This window comes from Pavona decussata, unplaced genomic scaffold (assembly GCF_977016875.1).
Source record: "Pavona decussata unplaced genomic scaffold, jaPavDecu1.1 SCAFFOLD_2, whole genome shotgun sequence".
In the NCBI taxonomy this organism is placed as follows: Eukaryota; Metazoa; Cnidaria; class Anthozoa; order Scleractinia; family Agariciidae; genus Pavona; species Pavona decussata.
Window position 1 is genome coordinate 2,985,001 of NW_028145426.1, and position 22,296 is coordinate 3,007,296.

Here is a 22,296-nt window from a genome sequence, read left to right on the forward strand (position 1 = left end):
AAAAGAGTTATCGCGGGCAACATCAACGCGACACTGCGACACGATTGTATGCGTAATAGAGACGGGCCAAAACAAGGAGGACGAGCGTCCTTGTGGAACGTTCAGAATACTTCAAGTTCTTTTGGTTGGAAGTTGCTCAAGTTTCGTAAGCAACTGCGATCATCTCCCATTCATTAATTTCTGTTTCTGTTTCTGCTTTTCTTTGCTTTTACATGCTTCCATCCACGAGAACTCCAAATGTTATGCATATGGCATCAATCTTATTGTTATTTTTTTAGATGTAGCCCTAAAGCTAGCGTGTACGTTCAAAATTTTTTAGATAGAAATAAACTTTCCAGTAAGATCTTACAATAAAAAAAGAAAGATAAAAAAAAGAGAGAAAAGGAGTGAAGATTTGCCGAGAAATTAGGGCGTAAGCAATTTTAACCGGAAGTTAAACTTTACTTTCATTGACAGCATATTGCTGCCGATGTAACTACCCGTACCGATTATCGCGCAAATGGTTGATTGCGGTGTAGGCGCCACTAGCGCTGGCTTTCTGCAGCTGTAGCCTTGAGCTCCTTGCGTCGCCCCTCTTCAAATATATCCTGTATTTAGTTTAACTACTTGCGTTTGCTCGAGAACGAAACTGAGACAAAAGAAGACAATGGCTTTAAGCTACGTTTTAAAGTAGGTAAAGGTCCAAAATTTTCCGACCAAGCGAATCTTTGGAGACTTGCTTGTTTCGATTCGCGCGTCCTTGAATTGGATGTAATTTAGAACACTTCACGAGCTGCCTGCTGAACGTTATCAGATCACTGAATCTTGTGTTCGGGTGCGTAAATCTTACAAGTCTCGGCAAAGGAAACAAAACAGAAAACCAATATGAAAATAACACTAAGAATCAATGAGGAAAAGTATCCCAATGTCTTAATATTTTCTCACGTGGGCCGTCGCTTATAGCGTAAAAAGTAAAATGGCAGTCGCTGCTTTTGCTAGTAGTGTTGTTACAACAGCTTACGGTATTTGTGTAATTTCCAAAGCGTTAAGTGGATGTTTACTCTTTTAAACGCATCCGTTTAAACGCTTTCTTTCAAGCGCTAAACGGACACTTGTTTCCTATTTGCAGTATTAACGTTTTCGAACGTTCATTCAAGAGCGAATTTTCACCCGAACTTTAAATAAGTAGTCTCGAAACTCCGCTATTCTCAAACTTATTTCGCTCTTTTACATGTATTGGCGTGGCTTTTCAACTGGAGTAGCGCGAATTTTCGTTTCGACTGAGCCTTTACACGTTTCGAAAATTCGACAAAGTTGAAATGGTGATTTTTCCTGCCTTTGCCACTTCTGTTTTGGCCCAACAGCTTTGCTTGATAAGGTCGGCTTTCCCCGTTTAGTTTTTCCCATAATGATTACAGATTACAAAATCGACATACAACAAACACCTTAGATATCCAACGAAATGGCGAAGGATTACGTGCAAAATTGCGGGAAATTTTCACAGAAAAATTTTAAGCGCTGTCTTCTCAAACGTTTTTCTCAAAATGTTTGCTTGTACGGGACAGTTTCAAGAGTTACAGTGCAACAACGATTTGGCCCCTTTCAGTCAACGTTTGTCAGATGCTAGAAATATTAAAATCAACATAAACTTTCCGGGGAATTCGATAATTCTAAAAATCTTTCCTTGAAAGCCATTTCTGTGCGTCCACTCGGCATGTTTTTCGCGCAGTTTTAAAAACGTTCTGTTTCTTTTGAACGCAATCGAATTAAGGAAAACCCCAACACGCTTTTTTAGCCTTTGGGATCCTGATCTCGAGGAAAAAATGAATCTTACAAAATATAAAAATTGCATTGAGTTGGAACTCTCGCAAGACGATCTGGACCTTCAAGTTTCGACTGTGCGGAAAACTTGGAAATTCATTGTTTTGCAAAATACTATAAAATATTTGAATACCCCATCCTAGCTTTAACTCGATACAGGGTTTTGGGTATCTGTGATGTAACCGAGTGGCGCTACATCCGTTTAACTGGAGCCACCCCTGAAGGTGCAAGTTAACCTTAATGTTGATAGAATTCTATGAATGGAAATGTTTCACGTTCTTTGTAATTACAAAGAAACTTGACGCATTGAGACCACTCTCTAGTTTAGTTTTTCTTAAAGATGGTTAACAACTTACTTTTATTATTTTTCTGTTTAATCACTTGCTTCATTAATGGAAAGAAAAAAGCTTCGAAGAATATTGTCCTGTTAATATTGCGAGTAGTTTTTTGTTTCAATTAGCAGCCTGTACTGTCAGTAACTTTATAAAATTCATTGGTAGGCTCTATATGCTCGATAGTGTGCTCTTACCCAAACTTAACGAGGAATTAAAGAGGTTAAGGTCACGAACTTGTCGACTACCACGGACCATACAGAACGTTTCCAGCCTTTTTAACAGGAAACTTTTTAAATATAACTTAGCGGTTTAGGAAGTTAGATATAGAGATAGCGAAATGTGAGCGTGGCCATGTTCCAAATGGCAGATAACCATCAACGTAATTACGGAAAATTAATAATGATTCATTCAATACATTCTTACGTGGCAGTTTGAGTGGAATTTTTATATGGATTTCACTGGGTCCTTTAGCGGGGTCTTGCTGTGCTTGTGTGACCCAAGATGGTTTGTAGACCTGTGCGTATCCAGCTAAGGCAAATGAGCCTCGAAAACCAAGTAAGATGGGATCCATAGCACCTTTTTTTCTCAGAGCGTCCAACGCTGGTGTTATATATCTCGAACCTTCATCTTGAATGGCAACCAAGATGATATAACTGTTATGTGAAAAAAAAAAAAAATAATTAAGCAGAATGTTTAATGATAAACTTCCGTTCTTGAATGACAGGCAGTTGATAAGTTTTCAACCTTGTGTTTCAAAAATTACACCATGCAAATTGAAGAATGGCTTGGCTTTTGCTCAACTATTAGAAGGTAAAAATTCCAAAACTGTTTTTCTTCACATGTATTTAGAATATTCCTGAATTATCGCTTTTTTAAGGCATTTAGTGTAAAGTTAAATGTGACAAATGGTGTCGGGCAACAATTCTATAGAAACTATGATATTGTGTCTGGGACAGGGTGTAATACTTTTAAAGAATAATATAAAACGTTTGGTTTAAGAAGCTTAATTGGCGGGAGACTAAGCATGTGGAGTTATTATCGCCACCGTGCTCATCCAACTCTCTGTTCTAACCCAGGCAAGCCTACGATTTTCGGTGATTAAAACGAGTTTTGAAAACGTTGACCCCCCCCAAAAAAACAAAAACCGAAGTCAGTTGTTGTAAAATTGTAAGAAAAAAGAAACTTGCAGCTTCGTAAGCTGAAAAAAAATCAATTAGACAATAATATAAATTATAAAAGACACCTTTACTTACTCTCCAACGTAGTTGTTAAGATAGTTTGCCAGATTGGTCCCGGCGGAGCTATCCGCATGAGTATCAAAAAAAGTTGTCTCAACTAAAGTACCTAAATGAAAGTCAATCAATCAATCAATCAATCAATCAATCAATCAATCAATCAATCAATCAATCAATCAATCAATCAATCAATCAATCAATCAATCAATCAATCAATCAATCAATCAATTAATCAATCAATCAATCAATCAATCAATCGATCGATCGATCAATCAATCAATCAATCAATCGATTGATCGATCGATCAATCAATCAATCAATCAATCAACCAACCAATCAATCAATCAATCAATCAATCAATCAATCAACCAATCAATCAATCAATCAATCAATCAACAATCAATCAATCAATCGATCAATCAGGCAATCAATCAATCAAATGCAACGAAAACTCATACTGTAATTGTTTCGAAATCTAAAGTTACAAATTGTTCTCTATTCTGTATTCTATTACTGTAACTCAACATAAGAGATGTTGTACATGTTCAAGTTAAGGTTAAGATGAAAAACAGGTTAAAATGCAAGTTAACCCTAACTAGACCAGTGGGGGAAGGGGTTTGGTTCGGCCCGCGAAGGCTTAGAACGATTATAACTTTCTTTATAATATGTAGGCAAGTGTTACTAAACTCTGTGACTTTTAAGTAATAAATCTGGAAACAATTTGGTGTTGTGCTACAATTTTTGAAAATCTTTGTTACATTAGCTTTCATCCTTTTTTTTTTGTTATTTCATTGTTCTTTTATTTCTTTAGATTACTTTCATGTCCGTTTGGGTAGCTTATGGGGATGATCTGACATTCAAACTGGCGGATACAAGATGGCTTCCGTTTGGAAAACGTGACGTTATTGCCACCTCAGATGGCCGTGTCATCATGAAAGAATCATCCTTTGACGTACTAAAATCCATCGTTATGGTTTTTATTGCTTTCTCAGTTATGGAGGAAGGGGTGAGCAACCGGCCGCAGAGTAAACAAATAACGTATCCATTTTATCATCATTCTTTGTAAAAAAAAAAAAAAAAAGCTCACAACTGCTGAGATATGTACTTCAAGTTTGCTAATTTGCAAAAACGCAAAACGGCCGTTGCAACACCATTTACTAAAACACCTGTAAGTCTTCATTGTTTCAATTGGAAACAAAGCAGAAGTTTTAAGTAAGTGAGAAGTGTATACCTGTTCTGGCATCCAAAACAACAACATTGTGTCCACGATGGCGACGTGATCTTTCCACTCCATCCACTTTGATGGAAGCAATTCCACACGTGTTTGGGGTTTTGCCTGGATCATTGCATCCTTCGCTTCGAATGTCAATATCCAACACCTTGACTGCAAGTCACAAAAAAGAAGAAAAAAAAAATAAAGAAAGGGTAAGATTGATTGATTCATTGATTGACAGTTTATTTATCTCCGGGGTTCCAATCTGTAGCTTTACGAATTTGTTTTTTATAGTAAAAAGGCAAAGAGAAAGGGAGACAGACGGATAAACAGACAAAGAGACGGGATTTCATCAATTTAAAACCAGTTGTTTTCCATATATAACACAAGAATGACGAGTAAAGAAGTTATGTTTATATATGTGACAGTGGAAACGTTTAAGTTATTTATCTATGTAACTGTTACAACGTTTGGAGACTGAGTGTACCTTAAAATAATTGATAGATTGCGTTTTGTTAAGGTAGAAAGAGAGAAAACTTTGCATGGCGATAAAGAAAACTCTTTTTCAAGTATCCTGTGTTGGGAGAGACATAGACAGGAATATAGTAAGAGACGGGCAGCAGCCAGACAGACAGACAGACAGGCAGAGAGACAGACAGACAAAGAAAGACGAAGAAAGAAAAGTCTGTTTATTCTTTCGTGGGAGGATCTGTTCTGATAATTTCATCTGTGTGCATGAGGCGATTAGAACTAGAACAATTATATTGATCAGAATGGTAAATGATATATTACAGCGCAAGGTATATATCATGAACCACAGACAGCTGGCTTCTCGATCCGAGGATAGTGTTCAGTCTCTAATGCCACCGCAGATTATCGATGCGTATGTGCTCGTATTCCTTGAGAAGTAGAAGGATCAAAGCAATCAAGAAGAACTCGAATATTCTTTACAGGTCCTTTCGCACACATTTTTCAGGTGCTTGTAAATGCCATATACCCAGCGCACCCTCCTTACACGTTTTATTTAGTGGCCCATGACTAAGAGCCTCTATCTGAGGGTCTCCATGGGGGTTTGGCTTTGACGGTATACGCTTATCAAGAAAGTTCTTCCATGTGTTAAAGTTAATAATAACTTTTGTGTTTTTTTTTTAACATTAACAATAGTGTTCTAGAGGTTCTTTTGGTGAAACACGTTATCATAAAATATTTTGAAACCGGAAGTACTTCCAGACGAAAGTTAGTTGTGATGTGAGTTTAGACGCAAATAAAGTGGAATAGACCATCGTATAACTGGGAACATGGAAACTGGTTTGCCAGTTTGAGCGACTTTTTGCGAGCTAGACGTCCGGCATGAGCAGCCTGAATAGTGATATTTGAAAGACCTTGAAATCGCTTGACGGCAGGTATAACTGCTTTTAGGTGCCATTGCCGTTCTTTGATTGGGCATGGCTACTGTGGGCATTCCCAGGTGCTTCTAAGGTTCGTTCTTAAAGCGAATGTACTTGGAAAAGGGTTGATTGCAAGGCTTGGTGTGAGTATAAGAGACTCACAGTCAGGTCAAACAATAAAACTGGCACAAACTGACAAAATAAATAATGGCAATAAGGTTAAAAATGGTCACCTGGCTCAATTGATGCAGTGACTATGCTTGGACCCTTCGCCTGTTTTGCTTGCGCCTGGCTGATCCATGACGGCATGTATGAACCCGCATAACCTGCCAGAGCAAATGAACTGCGGAATTCCAACGTAAACGGAGAACTAGCACCCAGCCTCTTTAAGGCAGAAAGAACTGGCAAACCATATGTATGTGCATCGTCTTGAGTTGCGGCAAGCACAATTTTCCTAAGAAAGAAATATATCAATCAATTAATTACGCGTTTATAATCCATGAAATAATCTGGTAAAATGTCGGTTGGCAAGATTATTTTTGTGATGTATATGTTCCATTGCTAACGAGTATAAGCAAATCATTATGTACTCCTTCTTGTTGCGGTTGTTGTTGTTTTCTTTTAAGATAGGTTTCCTTGATCATGCTTAATTAAGGCCAAAAGTTGAGGTGATATTGTCACCACCAACTAAAAGCAAGGCCTCTAATCTGTCTTAGGGCGGCTACCTGTTACCCTTCAATGAAACTTCAAACAAGTCTTAAAAGTAAAACGATTTTTGGAAATTGATGTATGATTCAGTCAGTGACACAATACATGTATTGTCATAATGATGCATTACCTTTCTTTAGGAAATATTCACTGTATTCCCTCGCGTGCCCCTCCCTGCCCCCCTTTGCTCAGAACTAAAAACACTTACTCGCCGGACAGCCTATCCAGATATCTTACTGCACTTTGGCCCGACTTGTAAAAGCCATGGAGATCAAATGCTCTGGTTTCCAGGAATACACCTGAAACACAGGAAACAGTAAACATGAAATCGTCTAGTGATTCCCTTCATAGAAAAAACTGCTTCCGGATTGATTGTCCACGTTTGCAAATTTATTGGCTGGCTTTTAAGTAATCTTCATATTGATGAATGAGTGAATGACTGAATGAATGAATGAACGAACGAACGAACGAACGAACGAACGAACGAACGAACGAACGAATGAATGAATGAATGAATGAATGAATGAATGAATGAATGAATGAATGAATGAATGAATGAACGAATGAGTGATTGACCGAAGGAACAGACGAACGAATGAATGAACGGACGAAAATACGAAAAAAAAAAATAAATGAATAGATGAACAAATGAATGAAGGAATGAATGAATGAAAGAACGAACGAATGAATAAAGAAACGAACAAATGAATGAATAAACGAATGAATAAAACAGACGGCAAGGAACTTTTGAAATTAATGTATTTAGTAAATGAATGAACGTATATTTTCTTTTACGTAAACAAAAAAATATTTGTTAACCTACTATACACGTACCTTCCGCGGAGAAAACGACAATATTAATTCCTCTTGCGTGGAGAGAGTAGCCTTGATTGTTAACTTTTATGAAGGCTCTACCACATCCAGTTTTTCCGGGATCTTCACATCCTTCACTACGGAGAAAAACACTCATTCTTGGGGCTGTAAAGAGAATAAATAAAATCGGGTTATTGGCGTTTTAAAGAGGGGCTTTTCTTTGGAATTAGGCGTGACATTGAAATCTGAGTGAAATGAAATATGACCTGTGATCCGACTAAACAAGTGTGACATTTGGCAATTATTAACGGCGCCAACGCATCTTAAATCTCACTTAAAACCCGGTCTTTAAGCGTTCAAGTCCAGCTTTCTACAACTGAATCGGCTTCATCGGAGCAAGGCAGCGTTTTAAATTGATTTTCCGTCTTCATTCAAAATTTATGACGCAATCCAAATCACTCCGAACGAACATCTGGAAATTATTTATGACATTGAGTCCGGAAATCCGACCCAAAGTCGCACTTCTTGACTAATCGAACACTAGCCTAACAACGCTACAGTTATAACGGCGAAAAATAATCGAATAGCGTTTTCAAACTCACGCTTTTTGAGGAGAAAATCCTTGCCATTTCTTGTTCGTGTTTTGTCATATTACTTTAGTCCCAGATGTTAACAAAAAAATTTGAGAGGGGAACAACCTACAGCGGTTTTCAACAAGTCAAGTCCTTGGCCGAGTGATCAATTCCCGATAATTTTACCTTGCCCGACTAGAAATCACCCCTAAGACCGCCTTTCTACGGTCAAAGACTGTCACCTCTTCAAGCAAAGCTCACAATATCCAATCCTTAGTCCCCGCCCGAGTAACTCAGTGAAAATACCAGTTTAGCTCAAAAGAGAACTAGTAATGGGAAGCATATTAGATGAGGTAGGAACTGCACTCGTAAGACTTCTTCCCTCACTAGACTTAATGATGTCCTCAAGAAAACTTTGCTGCAGGAAGCCAAACAAAACGCTAGGTCTAATGAATTTGTTCTGAGCTGAGAGCGCGCCGAATTCAAAGCAAATCGTTGTGCGGTTTGAGAGAGAATGGGGCTGACTGTGCCATAAACAGGCACGAGAGGGTGGGGGGGGGGGGATTTTTTTGTTTCACGAACATCTTCTAATGACCCTTTTATAACAAATTGTAAAGAGAATGATAGAAGATACACGAGTTATTGCTGTCGATCATTTCATTCAGAACCAAAAGTTACCATTCATATCATCATGCCGTTGATCAACAAATGTTTTTCTTCATGCTAGTGTGGTTAATACTGTTAACCCTATCTAGACCGGGGGGAGGGGGATTTTGTCCGCGGCGACTTTGAACCTGTATAACGTTCTTTAATATTTGAGCAAATGGCATAAGCTGTCTTGAAATTTTCGGAAATGTATCTGGAAACAATTTGATGTCATCGGTTATTGTTCATTGACTTTGATGTTGCATGGCAGGCAATTCTTGACAGGCCATTTTTTTCAGAAAATAGAAAATCCCTTTTTGAAATGAAAAATTACTTCTCTTTCTGCACCTTATATATTTTTAGCCCATATTATTTTTTCTTTATTGTTTCAATTTCGGCACTTTCCTGAAGTTTAGGGGGAAATCCAAAAATCCTAGATTGCGGATCCAAGATCGCCACAATTTGTCAATCATGATTTCATTACTACGCCGTACGACGTCATCATTTTTCGTGGCGGACCTCAGAGGAAATAACTCTGGACGTTCTATCTATCCTCCAAGTCTCATTGACATAGCTTTTATACTTGCGTAGTTATGGATTCTTTTGGCATGGACAATGGGCGTAAGAGCTATTAGCTTATTCTCTCAAAAATCTCTTCCAAGTGATCATAGGTCGCCTTAAAACAATATGCCAAGACAACAAAGGTCTGCCAACTTGCATTAATAATGCGCCAAGACATGGAAAACTAAAGGTATAAATATGTTATCATTGCATGCAAAAATAAGGATGCTTTTTGTTGTACACTCCTTTCTTTGGGGCATCTTACACTAGCTAAGTTCCTTACATTAATTTAAACATTTGATAAATATTTATATGTTCAGGATTATAAGAACGTAAAATACCTGACCTACTGCCTTCTGATAACACATGTTTGTCGCCAAGCGTAAATAGGTTCGTGAGAGGAGATGACGATCCCTTCGCTGAATTCGATAATTTTTATTTTGAGATCATGAAAAGTCGTTGGGGAACCCAGATCGAGAATTCGTTACTCCGACAATTTCGAGGTTTTGTGTCCTGGCCATGACCAAGAGATCTATCTTTTGATCCATCAAAAGAAGGACAGTTATGTAATAGGACACACCGTGCGATGCGAGATCAAGCGACTAAAGGTGGATAGTCTATGCACAAGTCTCGTGTCAATTACACTGCTTTTTCGAAGAATTTTTCCCACACAATTGTAAGATAGCCAGAAGGTCAATTTGAAGCAAATGAGGTACAATTTACTTAACGTCCCACAAGATGAGACAATGAAAACAAATGCAGATCTCTCGTAACATGCAAAATATTGCATGTCCTCCGAGCCAAGCACGTTTAGCATGTGGAAAATTTGTAACCACTCACGCAAGCGAATGATTCCTTGTCACATCACTCAAGCAATCAATGGTTTTTCCTTTTTTATGGTGAACAAAATAGAAATTTCTTAGCTTAAATTTTGATATGTAACGGAATTTAAAGGAGGTCACAACAGCAATCATGTGTCTTTTAACCACCAATAAAAAAATTAACAGTTGGTTGAGCTACTTTTCCTATCCATACGAAGTTCGTTTCTTTTAAAAGTGGCCCGAATTCAAAATGAGAACCTCTGGAAAAAGAAATACATGAATGCCACTGGCTGCTTTTGAGATTCGTGTCAATTGTGTTGGAAGGAATGACGGCACGAAGTAGTGGCCAAGCTACCAAGTACCCTTCAAAATAGTGGTACTCAATTTGGATTTTGGAGAGGAATTTCGAGTGAACAGGATACTTCAGAATCTCAAATAACGGTGAGTAAGTCAACTAAGTGTTTGCTTTTCATTGATGAATTAAAACAATACATGACTTCGGGAGTGACCTTCTCCTTCTTCTTCTTCTTCTTCTTCTTCTTCTTCTTCTTCTGGAACTTTAGCACATATTGTTTGCACTTGGTTGCTTGGCACTTTGAGAAATGCGAAGCTAATTGTGTCATTGAGACTTAGGAGAACTTAAAGCACGGATGTTATCTGAGCCTTCCTACTCTCGTTTTCATGATGTTTTATGAATTACTGTGTCCTCTCCTAAGGCAGCAACGCAGCCTTATAACTTCCCAGGACTCATTCTGGCTTATTATTTAAGCTAAATTTACTTAACACCGTTTAGAAATTAAGTGGCCATGTTATCCCTTAATCTTATTTTTTTGCGCTAAATTACCGGAATATGGAATGTATTCTAAATAGATCTTTACCTGGTGGGTCTTGTTGGAGTGCAATTCTCAAGTGAATAATGCTAGGGCCCTGGGACCTATCCTCTTGTTCTTGTGCAATCCATGATGGTTTTATTGCTCCTGCGTAACCAATAAAAGCAAACGATCCTCGGAATGGTTTCGAGATGGGTTCGGTCGCACCCAGTCTCATGAGTTCGCCTTTTGCTGGTTGCCAGTGAGTTGAACCATCATCTTGAGTGGCAATCAAAACGACTTTACTGCAGTTAGAAAAGAAGTGTCATAAAGAACTGTTTTCATGTTTTGGAGGACTAGAGGGACTAGTGGGTCTGCGCAACGTGTCGTCTGTTTTACAAAGGACCAACTGTCCAATGGAAGTGCCAGTAAGTGCCTTTTGCATCTCTTCTTCACGATCCTACAGTACTGTACAGTAGATGGCTATGTTTAAAACAAAATCCTCAGGTTGGTGTTTGGATAATCTACCAACAATCTATTATCATAAAAGATATTCTTCAGTGTCAAAGACAAACGGAAACTTCTCAGCTACTCAGCATCCCGTAGGTTGGGAAAGTATTGCGAGCGTTTGCCACGACTTGATAACCACTATAACACCCTCATAAGCTTTGAGGCATGGGAAAGTTAGTCAGCCAGACCCAAGAAGGATTTTATAGGAACATCTTGACTACATAGGGCTGCCTTCGAGTTTTGAAGGTGCATTGTTTAAATACGATAAAGAAATAAACCGCAAGGAGTGAAAAATTATAGTTGCATTTGTATATGTTAATGAGCGCCTTAAGCAAAATTGTACTTACTCTCCGGTAATGGTCCTTAGATAATCTCTCATAAGGTTACCAGCGTTGCTATCACCATGAGTATCATACGCCTTTTTCTCAATAAATTGACCTGTATGGCGAAAAGTTGGAGATCAATTAAGAATAAATATTTTGCACTTTGAAAAATAACGTCGGTCGGCATTGTTACTTGCGTATTTTATGATATTTCGCTTTAAAGAAGCCAGTGCTGGTAATTCTTACCACTTATTTATAACGTTTTAAAATAAATATACATTTCTTTATGTGTATTGATTATTTATAAGAGAAAACAAAGAGAAACATATATTACCTGTTTGGCCGTTCACAACAACAATATTATGTCCCCTCCGGTGAAGCGAGTGATCCACTCCGTGCACAAAAATGTAAGCAATACCACAGGTGTTTGGAGCTTTGCCTGGATCGTCGCAGCCTTCGCTCCTAACGCGCATGTCCATAAACGTTACTGTACGAAAATAACAACAATGGCAACTGTTGGCAAATTTTGTGCGAAAGATTTGTTTTCCCATTATTATGGGTCCAAACATAGCTCTACATGAGTTATTCTCAGCTCACACCGATTTGCAAATGTTTTCGTCACCTTTGGTATATTTAATGATTAATAGGTAAACCATTTAAAACAAGCGTTTTGTACTGCCGTTGTGATCTCCGATGCATAAGGTGGTCGCAAAGGCCCCATTTGGCTACCTTTTCAAACGGAATAATACATGTAATACATGTATACTCTTTGGGGATCCATAACTTCACAAAAACACCCCCACCTTTTGATTTTTTTGGTTAAAGGAATTTGAAATTTACAGTCAATCGTGGTACAAAAATCGTGTATTTAATAGAAAAACTCAGTAACTGGTTTTGGACATTTGGGACTTTGTAGACTGACTAGAATTGTGGCGTAATGTTTGAATGTTTATTAATTAATAGTCCAATCTATTTTTTCTACAGTTTTTGATTTGGCGGAAGAGCTGGTCGCCAGATATTCAGTCAAACCTTAGAAAACGTGAACATAAACTGTTTACGGCAACCCTCAGCTATATCGTCGGTTATTTCATCACACCTTTTTCTTCGAGACTATTTAATAAACAAATGCTCTAACCTGGTGCCGCTCTTCGTTTTCGTTTAATAAATTCTGAAATAAATTTAAAAAAAAAAACAGCATAATATACAACAGTACTAGTGTACCTACATTAATAATATTTACCTGCAACAACCCTCGTTTGAAGTCAAAATAATTGAACAGTAAGCCTACAATTTATAACAGGATTCGAAATTTATAGATGCTGAATAAAGGGATCATTGATCTGGAAATTACTGTCAAATAAGTTTCTACGCAAAAACCTTGGAAGGGTATCAAGACATTGGTGGCGCTTTAAACAGTTTTAGCGGTTTTATTTGTATCCTGCCTCTTCTTTGTGTAAAAACTTACAATAATATGCAAAAATCTTCTTTGTAAATTAAGGATGTTCCTTGAAAATGTATTTTTTATTCAATTACCATTTTATCAGTAATGTATTTAATTGAAAAGGTAACCGGAAAGTCATGAATGGATCATCTAGGAATTAAAAAAGAACATGCTTTCACAACATACACAAACACTGCTTAACCAAGAATCTGGATGTCACGGTAATTACGCTATAAAGGTAACAATACTTACCAGGAATAGATCTGCACAGATCTGCTGTCAGCAAGAAGGTCAATAACAAAATGTGAAGTTTCATCTTTGCAGAGCTGAAAATACTTCAACCTGCGTATTGGTAACAATCGTTTAATTAACTGACGTTAGTTGTTATTCAACGTGAACGGTTTTTTTTTCTCAGACTTATCCAAAGACTAAACGATGTTTCGTATGGCGGATGGCAAGCCAAACATGACAAAATTGGGTTTTGAAAGTCAGTTATATAGACATTGGCGATAGATATCCACATAGTAAGAAATAATAATTGATATTTGAGATTATGAAATCATTATACCAGAATAAGACATCAATAGATGAAAAATTATAATTGTAATGTATATTCTTTTGTTTGCATTCAAATTAGCCCTACTTATCTCGTTCTTACCTTGAATTAGGCTAGTGAAGTTAATTTGAATGCAAACACAAGAATATTATAATGGCAACCATTTTTGCATAAGGTCTATAGGAGATCTGATGTCTTGGTATCCCTGTGCATCAATATTTTCTGTTGTGATGCTTCCTTATTTCGAATCGGGTGATTTGTCTCTGGTACAGCGTGTTACACTCTCAGACATTGATTACAATTTCCATTTGTTGATGTCTTATTCTAGTATTGTGATTTCCTAATCTAAAATATTAATTACTATTTCTTACTATGCGATGTCACTTTCTCAGTAAGTGAGTTTTAAACTCAACTACTTCTGCAATGTTTGGTTTGCCATAGTATCATTTATTCAAGCTCTGAAAGTACATAAAAAAATTAAAAACTTTTCGCGAAGTGCCAATATTATTTGCGTTTTACAAAGAATAGCTTTAATTTGGCCAGTAAGGTTTAAATCAAATGCTTTTTTCGAAGAAATGTGAAGAAATGTAGGTAACGAGATTTAAATTTGTAAACATGAGAGGAAACTTCAGAAGAACGGATTTAATCAGAACTAGACATATGTCGCTCGGTATTCAAAATATGATTGCGATACTTCTAACATTGCAACCTAGTAACTCATGAAACCATATTCATGTTATTTTTACTGATTAGCATTGCTTAGGCAGAAAATAGGACACCTTGATTATCTCGCTCGTTGAGATTGTAAAGTTAGACCAGTTGGCGTAATCATTTTTAATTAATATCTCCCAATGTACGCATCCCTAACAGTTCAAAATTTATTCTGAGGCTTAAATTGTTATCACTATACATCACTTACGACAATTTGTATCCGTTTTATGTTGTAAGTCATTATTGTAAATTTACCTACGCAAAGAGTTATTAAACTTCAAGATAAATAATTGTCATTGGTATTGCTTAAGCAGAAAATAGGACAAATGATTATCTCTCTCGGTGAGATTGTGAAGGCAGACCCGCTGGCGTTATCATAATACCTCACAGTGTATGCATCCCTAGCCCTTCAAAATTTATTCTGAGGCTTTAAACGTTACACCTACATAATCTATTACCATTTCTATCCGTTCGTGTTGTCGTTAAACATAATCTAGACCACGTTGAAGGTCATTTAACGAAATTTGGCCCTAAGAACGAGCAACATAAAAGTGAAAAGGAGTATAAGTCAAATTTTTTGTTATACTTTCGACTTTTAGGGGCGCTCAACGAGAAAATTTAAGTAAAATAAAAAAAATGTTGTCTGCTGTGTTCCCAGTTCGTAATAAAAATGAGTGTAAGGGAAATTTGACAGTTATTGAAAGAAAATATTGTATGTCCCATTAAAACTATTGTTTGAAAGATTGAACAAGTATAGCGCTAGGCTATAACGCACCTTTCAGTTATTATTCATTGGATGGAGTGAGCTGCCCTAAATCACCTCCAAACGGCTTTGGTTCAAATTACAGGCAAGTAAAAATTAATGGCATTCGTTATAATCACGTAGCCTTACACAAACAACAGCTAACTAAACACTGTGACTGATTTAAAAATTTTGTGCTTAGAACGCATTTATTAAAAGCCTTGGGCCTGAAGTAAATTAGAAAATAAGAGCACTATTTCAAGATGTAACAATCATTACCCTGTCAAATCAATTTAAACTTCGATTATTGTTTTAAGTTCATTTTAAGAAGCTGTAAAAAACTTTGTTATGTGTTTGCATTAAATTATGTTACTTGGTATAATTAATGAAGCAGTTTGGTGGGAAATTAAACACTTCTTTGAACACGCAAACAAAGCCTAGATTTCATTTGTCGAACATTTTTGTTTTCGATATATCCATTTAATACGCCTGCAGAGGAAAAAATTCTGAAATTGCTCTCTTAGATTGAGAACTAATTATATGTATATTCGTTTATACGTTGTAAGTCATTATTGTAAAATTTGCTTACGCAGAGAGTAATTAAACTTCAAGATAAATAATTGTCATCGGTATTGCTCAAGCAGAAAATAGGACAATGATTATCTCTCTCGGTGAGATTGTCATAATAGGGAGCTTAACCAGCGACGACGGCAACGGCAACGAAAACGTCACCTCAAAATATAACTTTATTTCATTTGTGCTACTTCGCGATTATTTCAACTTGATCAACTTCTACAGAAACGGCGAACTATCCATGAACCAAATTAGTAGGAGTGGCGTTCAAATTAAGAAAGAAAGTGAAAAATTCACCGTCGTGTGTTCACGTTCTCCAAAAAACCTAGAGTTTGGTCATTTTACGTTGTTGTTTTGCAGAGCACAGCGAAGAAATGTACCAAAATTTAAAACGCCAAGCATTGCGTTTGTTTTTGCTCATTAAAACTATTGTTTTGTGGCGTTGTCGTTGTCGTCGCCGTATTCGTTGCTTAAGCTCCCTATACCTCGCACTGTACGCATCCCTAGCCCTTCAAAATTTATTCTGAGGCTTTAAACGTTATCACTATATAATCTATTACCGTCAGTTCTATCCGTTCGTGTTGTCGTTAAATAAAATCTTGACCACGTTGAAGGCCATTTAATGAAATTGTGGCCATAAGACCAAGCACCATAAAAGTCTAAAAGAGTATAAGTCATATTTCTGTTATACTTTCGATTTTCGGGGGGCACACAACGAAAACATTCAAGCAAAATACGAAAAATACTGTCTCCTGAGTTCACAGATAATTTTGTCGGTGTCCTTTCCCAGACATATTTGCGAAAGCTAATACAGTAGGATCTGTTTGGATGCTTCAGCTGAAAATTTGAGTGCCAGAACGTTTTAGGGGACGGAGTCTCATTCCCCGAATTTACCAGCTGTTTGTTTGACGAAAATGCTAGCTGACCTCATTTCGCATTTTTAACGAAATGCTTGCCCCTTAAAAACGAACGGAAGTTAAATTCTACAGTGCTTGAATATTTTGAGCTTGCATTTTTTTTAAAGAAAACTTTAGGGTTTTTTTTTTTCAACCAAATCCAAACTTCTGAGGCGATTCAGATTCTCTGAACAAATTTTCAGCGAAACTTCTTTTGTTGTTTACATCAGAAAACACATACCCTTGAATTTTACTCCAATTTTTCCAGAAAAATCCTTTTTCGGGAATTAATGGACGACTATTTGAGAAATTTCTGTTTTGAATTGCGTTTAGTTAAAGTAACCTCAAGTAATTGAAGGATAAATATGTAAAAGGAACTTTTAATTGCCCATAGATGGTGCGGCCTCGCTTAAATGAAACCAAATGATGGGATTTCACTGGGGATTTGTCGGTGAGGATCACAAATGAGAAACTTGAATTAAAAAACCTTTTAATTCAGCGTAATGCGGTTCAAAGCAGTATTTGAAAATTAAAAAAAAAATTGAACGGTCAAGAGCATCAGCAGTTTCAGTCAACTAATTTATTTAACAAATTTGCGTTCGTTTTTGTGCGTCTGTCCTCTTATTGTTGATAAATGCGTCATGACATCGTGAAAGTTGTACATACACTCACGTTTTAGGCGAGATGATTCACAACAGCTTTACAAAAAAGTTTTGACGCAAGTTGTCATAAAAAAACGGACTTCAAGTGACAAAAAAAGGCAAATAACAAAAAAGCGAGAAAATTTGGTTTAAACGGGAGTACATAGAATGTAGAATGCGAGTAAGGAAGAGAGCAAGTGCGAGATTTCTATTCCTTTATAATTTGGAGAACTTTTGACTAATAGAGGAACTCGGAAATACACTGCTTCAAAATTTAATTTTCTAAAGTGACCGTTTTTCCGGTGGATACGTTTTTGAAAATAATCCGCGGGAACACGAGTCATTTTAGCTCCGCAGATTTCCGCCATTCGGAGAAGTAATTCCAGTTCACTGTCGATTTGCAGGTCAAAATCTCAACAAGTATCACCTTTCATCCTTCATAGCAGCATTTTAGCTTTTTTTTTCTGTTATCTACCTTACGTAATTACAGATTTTCTCATTCAGGAATTCTAGTTTTGACGTTGAAATCGGGCCTCACCAAGAACACAGCGCTAAAAATTGGCTAAACTTTCGCTTATGGCGTCAACTCTGTGACTTTTCATCCCTCTGCATTCTTATTGACAATAAAAATAAGTACGCGGGAAATTTTCGCACTTATTGTAAAAATAATTTCATGTCTCATACAACTATAGTTTGGAAGATTAAGCAATTATAGTGCTAGGTGGTAACATACCTTTCAGCTATTATTCATTGGATGGAGTGAACTGCCCTAAATCACCTCCAAATGACTTTGGTTCAAATTACAGGCGAGTAAAAATTAATGATACTCTTTAAAATCACGTAGCCTTACACAGACAACAGCTAACTAAACACTGTATCTGATTTGAAAATATTGTGCTTTGAATGCATTCATTAAAAGTCTTGGGCCTGAAGTAAATAAAAAGCTAAGAGCACTATTTCAAGATTTAGCAATCATTACTCCGTCAAATCAATCTAATCTTTGACCATTATTTTAAGTTTATTTTAAAGTAGCTGTAAGAAACTCTTGTTCGTGTTTGCATTATGTTACTTGGTATAATTAAGCAGTTAGTGGGAAACGAGATAGTTATTTGAAGAGTTAAACAAATCATGAATGTCATGGTATATGTATATTCATTTGTATGTGGGAAGTAATTATTATAAAGTTTACCGACGCAAAGAGTAATTAAACTTCTAGATAAATATTTTTGACGCGCTCTCAGATTTGTGTTTTATTAAAATAATAACATATATCCCTATAGATAGACTCGAGGCGTCCAGTGAAAGAACTATCAATGTAACCCAATCTGAGAAGAGTTTATTAAATGGAGTGAGAGGGGTTTTTAGTTTATGTGTTCACAGATTCTGCTAAAAGACAGCTTCAATTAACACTTCTCACTCCATCTCACTTTGAAGTTGGGGCGGAATTATTTGCATCATACTGCAAACAGTTCTAAAAAGTAATTTTCTACCACAAATAAATAACGAACATTAAATTCGGTTTTTACTCACAAAACGTATAACGTCTTTGAAATGTTAGGTCGATTTTTACGTATTTTACTCGGTTAAAGATATGAACGCATACTTAAAAACTTTTTCCGAGTGTTAAAGATTAACCAATCAGTTTTATAGTGTTTATAATTATAAGTCCATTAGCTCATAAGGAAGATTAAATATTTCTTAAAATTTACCTTCTTATAGCATGTTACCTCTCTGGATGCTTTTATTGACAAATATTTTAAAGTTCTGTTTTGCTAATATGAAAAAGAAATTTTTTTAGAGGAAAAAGCCTTTAAACGCGCTATTTTAAAATCTCAGCTAAATTGTATTTGATATTCATAGACCGAAACGACCTAGTATTTTTCATAGTCAAATTAAACTACAATAATACTACACCCACAGTTTACTAACGCATTCATGCTATAGTAAAAATCCCCACGTAAGAATTAAGAGCTGTGTCTTTACAAGTAATCTAAGAACGGTTCTCAGATAATCTCTTGTGACAAAATGGGACAGATATGTAATTACCACTGATTCGATTGACAAGAGGCCTTTCAAGTGAGTTGACAAAGGTTTCCCTCAGTCAAGTCTTCCATACCGTACATAAGATTAGTAAAACGACTCCCTGCTCTTCGAACGTAAAAGAATTAGAGCACACATTGCTAATAGAAAATTTTTAGAAAGTCAAGTTAAACAAGGGCTTCGAAGGCAGTAGGATAATAAAGTTAACTGAGAATTAGTTCTAGAACTCCAAGAAGTACAAGTTTATAATTAATTCATAGCGATGTCTTAATTTCAGAACAAATTGATAGAAAAATGAAACATTTTATATCGCACGCTCAATTTTTATCAATTGAGACACTCACCAAATAACACCTGGATTGTATCCCAAATGTTAGGGTAAAATTAAAGCGCTCCAGTTTTCTTAAGGCCTAAAGCCAGCCATACACCTGGCGATTTTATACGCTGATCGCGGCGAATTTGATCACAAGGGATTTTCGCTACCGATTGATGCGGACACACTTGGCGATTTTTTTCGCGGAATGCGGCGTTGTGGAAGGTTTGAAAAGTCAAGTGATGAAATCGCGTAACCTGATGGGTTGACTTTACTGGCGATTCGCAACAATGACCGTAGAAAATCGCGGGAACGGGCACACTTGGAAACTGCCGGCGAATTTAATCGACGAAATCTGACATGCCAGGTATCGGTGGGGCAAGTGATAGTCGCGGCATCCATAACAGTTCTAACTGAAGCTTGTTGTCAGACATGGTATATAGCAGATATCATTTATTACGCAAAAGTTCGAACATACAAAATTAATCAGAATCTTCCTCATAATCGGACTCCTTTTCATCTGAGTCGGCTTCAGTGAAGGGGGGCCTTTTTAAGATCGCCGACTGTTCATAAATCCTTTTCAATGGAGTTGATCCATATCAATCCGCTGCCTAGAATGGCCGCAGTGGAGATAAAAACCCAGAGAAAGTCAACTTCCATAATGCTGGTTCATACGTTGCCGACGCAAATGTTTAATCTATGTGGCGGATGCCTTTTTGATTCATTTTCGCGCTCATAGGTTGTAGTTCAGGCTCAGGTTGTGGAGCATGCGCAGGCGTTTTATTGCTAAAGAACGCCTTTAACTCTTCACGTTTCTAATAAAGCCCGATCAATCCCATAACCAAGCTTCCAACAGTAAGTCATTGGGTGGTGCTGAGACTGCTTATGGAAGGGCTTTCTGGGGCATTGGCAGGGGGCACGGTGGTGGTTATCGCCTTGTTGTTTGCGATTGTGATAGTAGCCTCAGCTGCAGCTTTTTTCTGTGTTTCGCAGGCAAGCCGCGTTCTTTCAGCAACCAATTTGCCAACAGCCACTCGTTTGAGATCTTTTGCTGGCTTTGTGGTCGGAGTTGGAGTTGTCGCTTGCTGTGTAATCACAGGGGGCAAAGGTGCATCTTGGCTCTCGCCCTGTGTTTGTGTGCTCTCAGCTTGTTTGGTCGATATTTTGCAATGTGTATGTGAGGAAAAGAAAAATTGTCAGTAATTATTCTACACTCTGTGAGGATTGCTCAGGAACTTCTTCCAATTTTACAACATCCCTTCTTTTCAAATCAATATGTTTTGTGGTGATCAACGCTGCGATGGCCACAGCAAGAAACCTATGAGTATGAAAAGTATGAAAGCACTCCAACTGCGCAAAACAAGTTAAAAGATCTGTACTCAGGTATATGTTTAGATTGGCACGAAATAAACAAATTGCCATTTAAAGTCCTCGTGGATTCAAAATCGCGGGAATTCCAATATAAAATTTTAGATGATACTTAGTAACGAATTCATTCCTGAGAAAAATAGGTCTTATAACTTCACCATTATGCACATTCTGTAGACAAGAGAACGAATCCCTCGAACATTTATTTATTACGTGCTCCTACACTACGAGTTTCTGGCTGGACTTTATTTGTTGGTGTAAAAAAATAAATATAGACTAAGAGGAACTTTCTTATACTGATATTCTTTTGGGAATCTGGCAAATAAAGGAAGATTTTCTTTTATTAAATTATCTTGTAATATTAGTTAAGCAATATAATTATGATTGTCGCCAAAAATGTACCCATCCTTCCTTCAGAATATTCACCAATAAGATCAACTACGTTTAATTATCGATTAAAATGGAAAACAACGAAGTAAAATAAAAACGAGACCAGCCACAATCTTAAATGGAAAAAAATATAGATTGTACGCTTCAGATATTTAATAACGGTGCAGTGCTCTCCCTCAGTGACAAACTGTAGAAAACTAGGTGAATAGAAATTAGATGTATTGTAAAAATAACTAGCATAACTAACATAAGTGTTACGTTTAAAGTTAGTATTGTAACTAATGTTACTACATTATAAATAGTGTTACGCATTGGTAGAAATTTAGTCTTGTAAATAATTTTAGTATTGTGAGCAGTGTTAGTGTTGTAAGTAATGTGTTGTACTTATACAAAAGAAAAAAAAAACATTAAAAAAAGAAGAAAGAAAAAGAAACCTCCCCTATTTCAAAACAAGGTTGCCGGCCAGGTTGGAGAGCTCTTCGGTGATGATGTAGTCGTTTCTGAGTTCTTTTTGATAAGCGTTGATGTCCTAGATATCGACGGCCATTCCGGCCGCTTTGGTTAGAAGAAAAATGAAGCTGTCGATCAAGCTGTCAGTTGTCTTTGAACCCACGTAAGTCTCTTGCCTTGATTTAGAATTTCTCAACATCTTTGTCGCTCAGGCGTTTGACCTACTCGTGTGTTAACTGCCTTCCGATGGCTTCTTTGGCGTTGCCTGTCGACACCAGCAAAGCTCGCTGCTCACGTAGAACTGGAATGTTAGGCGCCACAAATTGGGTGGCTGGCACAACATCCAATCCAGCTTCACCCGACGGGTCGGCTTCCAACAAATTCATAACTTCTGCAATCGCAACCTCTTCAGCCATTGTGTATCTGCATAACAGTGTGTTAC

General features: G+C 37.0%; 1 protein-coding gene across 11 annotated transcripts in view; it reads right to left on the reverse strand.

The window, feature by feature from the left end:
• Window positions 1–18,092, reverse strand: part of LOC146490039 (uncharacterized) — a 105,473-nt gene extending 87,381 nt beyond the window's left edge. For 10 of the 11 annotated variants that reach the window (XM_085123978.1, XM_085123773.1, XM_085123700.1 and 7 more), the window contains exons 1-12: window positions 18,027–18,092; window positions 13,427–13,516; window positions 12,869–12,901; window positions 12,068–12,220; window positions 11,758–11,848; window positions 10,970–11,205; window positions 7,514–7,657; window positions 6,888–6,978; window positions 6,205–6,425; window positions 4,602–4,754; window positions 3,389–3,479; window positions 2,559–2,788 (exon numbers count right to left, since the gene is read on the reverse strand). In XM_085123978.1, the coding sequence (XP_084980104.1) occupies window positions 2,559–2,788; window positions 3,389–3,479; window positions 4,602–4,754; window positions 6,205–6,425; window positions 6,888–6,978; window positions 7,514–7,657; window positions 10,970–11,205; window positions 11,758–11,848; window positions 12,068–12,220; window positions 12,869–12,901; window positions 13,427–13,490 (1,507 nt within the window). In that variant the 5' untranslated portion in view covers window positions 13,491–13,516; window positions 18,027–18,092. Of the gene's footprint in view, window positions 1–2,558; window positions 2,789–3,388; window positions 3,480–4,601; window positions 4,755–6,204; window positions 6,426–6,887; window positions 6,979–7,513; window positions 7,658–10,969; window positions 11,206–11,757; window positions 11,849–12,067; window positions 12,221–12,868; window positions 12,902–13,426; window positions 13,517–15,216; window positions 15,268–18,026 lie in introns of those variants that run through there. The other variant, XM_085123566.1, reaches the window with a different exon arrangement.
• Window positions 18,093–22,296: the final 4,204 nt, after the last annotated feature.